This window comes from Austrofundulus limnaeus, unplaced genomic scaffold (assembly GCF_001266775.1).
Source record: "Austrofundulus limnaeus strain Quisiro unplaced genomic scaffold, Austrofundulus_limnaeus-1.0 Scaffold485, whole genome shotgun sequence".
Classification (NCBI taxonomy): domain Eukaryota; kingdom Metazoa; phylum Chordata; class Actinopteri; order Cyprinodontiformes; family Rivulidae; genus Austrofundulus; species Austrofundulus limnaeus.
In genome coordinates, this window is record NW_013952887.1 from 403,058 (window position 1) to 409,790 (window position 6,733).

Here is a 6,733-nt window from a genome sequence, read left to right on the forward strand (position 1 = left end):
TATATATATATTTGAGCCAACTAATTGCTCAAAAACATTGTTTGTTGATCTGATTATGAGGCTCTACTCATCCTAAAAAGCCATAATAAATTATAAAAGTGCATACAAAACTAAAGGCTCAAGAGAATAAAACAGTCTGGCAAAGTGGGGCCAGAGTGGGTACCAACTACTTTATTTTTTTCTGGAGGCGGTCATTGGCCTTGGTGGGGCCTTTGCACAACACCAGTGTAATATTCAAGAAACAGTGCGCTGATGTCTTGTGAACAGTTTCAAGTATTGTCATAATTTGTCAAAAGCTTTTCTGCTATAACAAAAAACGAACAGGATTGCTAACAGTTACTGTTTTTAGCATTTTTGTGGGTAGCCGAGCTGAACTATGCTGTTATCTGTTGTAGGCCTAGTTGTTTTAAGACAGAAGGTGTTCACTTTGACCTTAGCCCAGATTAGATGTTCGCTCATAAATCTGTTTAGGAACCAAAGTGATGCTCAAAAAGCTTCGTGCAGCAGATATGATTTGTTCCTAACCTTTCAACAGAAGATGTGATCTACTGCTTTAAGGAAACCTTCTGTATGTTTGTGTTTGTTGCAGAGGAGGGAAGTGGCGAAGACAGTGTTCTGCTTGGTGTTGATTTTCGCGTTCTGCTGGCTGCCACTTCATCTCAGCCGTATCCTGAAGAAAACCGTCTACGACCAAAATGACCCCAACCGCTGCGAGCTGCTCAGGTAGGAATCTCCCACAGCTGCTGTGAAAACCTAACGAGAGCATATTGTTCTCTGTTCCTGGACTTCCTGTCCGTCCTTACAGTAAACCCTTTTTTTCCTGTCAGTTTCCTTTTAGTGATGGATTACATTGGCATCAACATGGCCTCTTTAAACTCCTGCATTAACCCAATCGCCCTCTACTTTGTCAGCCAGAAGTTTAAGAACTGTTTCCAGGTAAGAACAAACAATGTGACTAACTGAAAACATAATTTTTTAAGAAAATAAATGTAGTAACGTGTTATCATCTTGTAGTCCTGCCTGTGCTGCTGGTGCTATAGGACGTCTCCTCTGGACGAGCGGAGCTTCGGTGGACGCTGGAAGGGCTCTTGCCACGGCAATGGACTCGACCGCTCCAGTTCCCGCTCCAGTCAGAAATACACAAGCTCTTCATAAAACACACAATACACACACAATCCTCAGCTACCAAAACCAACGGTCCCATCAGTTCATGGAAAGCATGCAGTCAGCGCCAACAAACCAACATTCAGATCTGAGTCAGGAGTGGAAAATGAAGTCACTTGAGACTGAAACACTCTGTGATCTATCCTAACTGGTGAATATAACAGGATGCCACCTGTTCAGGCTGTAACAATCATAACTGCACAGGCTATGATGAAACCAATGCTGCATAAACATATTCCTGCTCTGACACAGATCTTGAGCTTAGCATGATAACTGTCCAGAGGACTTCAAGCCTCTCTATGGACCAGAAAAGATAAACACATTTGAGGAGAAAGTCGAGTCAAGCCACTTGTAAACTACTGTACGTATTACAGTATATCCATGTAGATTGCAGATTTTTTGCTTATCTAGTCCACTTGCTTCATATACAAGTAAGCAGTGATCAGTACTACATGTTGAAGCTTTAACAGCTCAAGGTAAAGTGCAACGCTGAGTTCTTTGAAGCTCAAAGGACTGGCGCCTTTGAGAGTAGACGTCTCAATGACGCTGTTTATTTAATGATATAGAAAAAAACTGTAGCAATTTATTTGACAATGAAGTAGCACCCATGTGAGCTGGGGCATGTTAGTGGGCCCATTGGCTCTGCCCAAAAAGTCAGTGAGCTTTATTCAAACCTTCATGCTCCTCGGATGAAGGACACAAAGTAGCAACGGTTACTTTCATACTCGGCTAAAACCGGGCCCCACTGTGGCCCCTAGGTCATGTGAAGAAGCTTTATGTTGGAAATCTTCCTATCTCTGCTGTGAGTCATATGGGGGCAGCTGTTGAACATGAACTCTGAAAGAACACCAGATGATCGCCGGCGTGCGTCGTGTACAAAATTGGTTCAAACAATGTAGCTTCTATTTTTCTGAGAGCGTAGCACGAAACACATGAGGAGCTTGTGTTTCTCCTCAGCACAAAAGGTCCACAGATACTTTTTAAACATTTAGATTTTTGTTTTTTTATCTGACAGATCCAATGTTACAAAGATGTGCTGATTGTTGGAAATGAACTTTAAAATTAACCCACATTGTTAGGTTATACTGAATTTTTACATATGCTACTTAAATGTTTTGAAAGATCAAAAGCTTGTAGACGGTTGTTCAGGGTGTTAGTTCTGCATCTAATGGATGATATGTGCAGAGTGAACTCAGCTGATTGAGATCATCTGAGACAGGATAAAATTATACATGACTCTCTTCTGAATAAATCAATGGAAAGTGATTGATTTTTACAAAACTAAACAAGAACCCAAAAGTCAAGGCAAATTGTATAACTGGTGTTTTAACCTGTATGGCATCGATGCAAGCTGAAAACAAAAACAAAAACTGTTTTCCTCAGTACTACATGATAACAAATGTAGTACTGAAATTTGATTTGAAATTTAGTTGTGTTACTTAAAAAACTTTAATTTTACAGTTTTATGGAAAGAAATTTAAATAGCAGCACAAGAAACCTTTTTTTATTTTCATTACTAATCCTTGAACAATATGTTATCTATGTATTCATAAAGATACTTTAAATAAAATTGATTTATGAACTTTGTTTATGTTTAGCATATCACCTTTGCTAAATCACAATGTTGCTTCACTGAAAATATGACGTAACTGAATCATAAACCCTGCCCCTCGCACTGTGACTGCTGGATATGGGCACCAGTGACCCACGCGACCTTGAAAGGAATAAGCATGTACAGAAAATGGATGGATGGATGAATCATAAACCCCTCATGTCCATCTGTAGAGCCCATGCCTTTTGAGAATGACAATCTGTGTCACACCCCCCACACACACCTCCAGTGTTGTACTGCAAGCTTCTGTTTAATGTGATGAAGATTGATTTCTGTTAAATGTGGGAAATCGTCCCCCTAAATCCAGCAAAATTGTTTCATGCTCCATAAATAGGTTGTACACATTGTTAAAGGACAAATTAATTTGCCTTTCCATTGTTTCCCAAGAATAAAAAACAAACAAACAAACAGTTCAGTCTCTACGATTGAATTGTTTAGTGAGGTCATCAGAATTGCTCTGCCAGGGTCAGCTAGGGTTGTGATGGAGCACTAAGACAATAAAACTTGGCTATCTAGCGGAAGTAACATTAGTACCAACTGTTCTGGCACAGCTTTGAGCTCCTGTTAACCGTCCTCACATTTATAGAGCCTTCCTTCCTTCTCCTTCAAACAGATGTGTGCCCTCTGAGGAAAGTGAAGTATCCTGTAAGAATTAGTTTACTGTACTTTCCACTCACGACCGACAGTAAAAAAAAAAAAAAGCAAAATAGACAAGCTTGGAGATATTCTCCAGGGATTCAGTTTATTATACATCAGGCCATGAGGCATTGTTTGTCTAATGAACTTTGATCCATATTTCTGAAAGTTATCTTTTATATGAAAACTCCTGATCACCATGACATAAGACTTAGGTGATTTGAGTCTCTGATTTGGGTTAATGCACCAGAAATACTTATTTAGATGAAAGTAAAATACATTTTAAATATGTAGGTTACCATTTTGGTTTCCTTTGTTTTCCATCCATCATCTGCAAAGTGTAAAATTCTGAAATAAAACATCTCCAAATATTGCAACCTTACCATGCTCACATACAGTTGAGGTTGTGCAGTGCACCAGTGTGATTGACTCAAGTGAAATGGTTCTCTTTAGTGATTAATTTGGATTAACTTATGTCCATAATGTGAACCAAAATCTAACAGCTTTAGCCATTCCTCCCAAAAGGAGGCAGGAATGTTGTAGAGAAGCAGATACGTCAATTTGTTTGAAAATATGCACATGATCAACTATGTTTGCTAACACTACTGCATGCACTTCAGCATGCAGCTGAAAGAACAGTTTTATTGGCGTGTTCAGGTAATTGAAATTTCCATGTTCCAAGTCAGAAAAATCAACTGGAAAGTCTCTAAAGTTGCATTTCCAACTTAGAATATCAAAGATTCCCTGATTAGCCCAGCTTTAAAATCCAACATGGCCGACCCGCACGTGAAAAGTTGTGATAGCTGCACAGAATCCAGAAAAATTAATTATTGACTTGCTTTGCTAATTGCAGTTAGCTTGGCTCCTGCGTACAAACTTTAAGAAATCCTACAGGTCCTTCAACTTGCAACTAGCATTCAAATCCAAGTTCCAACTTCTGAGGGAAACGTAATGTAGCTTGTTCTCCGTTCTGCTTTAACCTGCCTCTAAATGTGTTACAGAAGCTCAGAGTGCTAACGTTTTTGTAGAGAAACCATCAAGTTTAAAAATCATGGTTAATAATGTGATCCAAATACATGTAAATACTCTGATGACCCTGTTCATTTGAATAAAGTTATCTTGTTCTTTTTCTGTTCAAATTAATAAATACCATTTTATAGCATGTGTTGTTGGAATTATTTATTGTCGGGCCTTGGCCTGGGGGGGGGGGGGTGCGCCCTGGGGGCCCGGGCCTCTATGTCCACGCCTGGATCTACTCTGGCGCGGTGGGTACCGGCAGGGCCTGTGAGTTTGTTGCTGCTGGCCCCAGGGGTTGCAGTGTGGGGTCGCTGGTGGGGCTCTTCCGGTTCTCTCCGGTGGTCCTCTTTGGGGGTGGGTGGGCGGCCCTTCCGGCGTGGGTGTCTCTGGGGCTGCGCACTTGGGGTCCATCTCGGGGTCTTTGGTGCTGGTCTCCCTTATGTCGGCTTCCGGCTTTACGGGCCGGGTCTGTGGCCCCCACAGTCACTTTGAAACATTCCATTGGAGAGATCTTGTATATACATGCATGCTCACAACCGCACACAAACAGGTGTTTACATCCTGGGTTTTCTATTCAGGCACTGACTGAATGGTATGTGCATATGTGTAYGYATAGATATATGTATATGTGTACGTGTATATATATATATATATATATATGAAAGTGTTTGGATATGTAGGTATGGGCATGTTTATGTGTATATGTATAAATTTATATATGTGTATGGGTATGGTTTTCAGCAAGGCTATAGTCATTATAATTATATAGATATGCATTTTTGTTGCTGTGGTTTTGCTATCTTTGTTTTTGTAGGTGTGGAGCCAAGAAGTCGGGTGTGCTGTCTTGTGTTTTCTCAACATATAWTTCACATATCTTCTAATCTCTCTTTCACTCTTTCTCATTACATTTCATTTTTTTCTTTCTCTTTCTTTTTCTCCTATTAAAAAAAGCCACTGATGATGATGAAGCTAAGATAGTAATATTCAGATATTCAGTTCTGATTTCTACTGAAGTGGCAAAAAAGAAAAAAAAATATAAAAATTAAAAAAAAAATAAGGAATTATTTACTAACTCATCTACGTACAGTTCACTGACTGATGGTCACGTTCAATCTCATGGCTGACAACCAGCACCAGTTCAAATCACATCTGGTATTAGTCACATTAGCCACGCTTTTACAAATACTCCAAAAAGTGCAATGAAAGAGCAGTGAACTCATGTTAAGGGGGAACAAAAACAACTGTCTGTTAACAATATATTGAAAATTAAATACTATGTTAAGATCTCCGTTTTTCCCTTTTGAGAAAACAGGTTACATTTGGTTTTCATCTATTTTCATTAGATTATCCAAGGAAAACATCAAATACCATGGGTTCAAAGAAATCTAGCTTTTTGACATGCGGTCATTACATCCCAACTTCCAGCCCAGAAATCAACATTAGTTAGTCTCAGAAAAAATAATTAAGTTACAGATTTTGAGAAGTTTTGTTTCATCTCTGCTGTTTCTTGGAAATGGAACAAAAATTTTTCCTCATATTAATTCTCATCTTGTGGTTTTTGAAGGACAATATCCGCATTTCAGAGAAAAATGTTTAACACTGACAGAAATGAATTTGGCGGTGGAGGGATGTCTGAAAAATGATACCAGCAACAGACGATAAATCATCCTGAGGTCGAATGTTTGAACAAATGAAGCCTTATTTGTAAAAGACACGGAAGCATTAACCATGCAGATAAGACATTGTGAATGTAGGAAAGCTAAATATAAAGCAAAGCCTAATGAAATAAACGAATCACAGCAACAAATCCAGAACTGCAGGCTGTTCCTACCAGTTTTTTTTAACCACTTCAGTAGAAAGCAGTACTAAATATCTGAATATTAGTATCTTAGCTTCTTCATCATCAGTGGTTTTTTTTAGATAGACAATAAAGAAGACGAAAGAAAGGAAAAAAAGAAGGAAAGGAAAGAAAAGTTACAATGTAGTAGAAAAAAGTGAAAGAAAGAATTGATGATATGTGAGATATACGTCAAGAAAACAATACAATCCATCCAACATCTGTCTGCACACCTGCAAAGAAGTAAGGTTACAAAACTTAGCAAAAGCATACATATATACAGCAGGTAAAATAAGTATTGAACACGTCACCATTTTTCTCAGTAAATATATTACTAGAGGTGCTAATGACATGAAATTTTCACCAGATGTCGGTAACAACCCAAGTGATCCATACATACAAAGAAATCAAACCATAAATGTCCAGAAATGTATGTAGGTATTTGTATGTAAGTATGTATATGAAAG

At 38.7% G+C, this 6,733-nt stretch overlaps 1 protein-coding gene across 1 annotated transcript in view; it reads left to right on the forward strand.

Moving 5' to 3' along the window:
* LOC106530016 (endothelin B receptor) overlaps positions 1–4,574 on the forward strand; it is a gene marked incomplete at its 5' end in the record, with an annotated part of 29,035 nt that extends 24,461 nt beyond the window's left edge. The window contains 3 exon segments of the mRNA XM_014025567.1: positions 590–723; positions 828–936; positions 1,015–4,574. Of these exon segments, the coding sequence (XP_013881021.1) occupies positions 590–723; positions 828–936; positions 1,015–1,155 (384 nt within the window). The 3' untranslated portion in view covers positions 1,156–4,574.
* Positions 4,575–6,733: the final 2,159 nt, after the last annotated feature.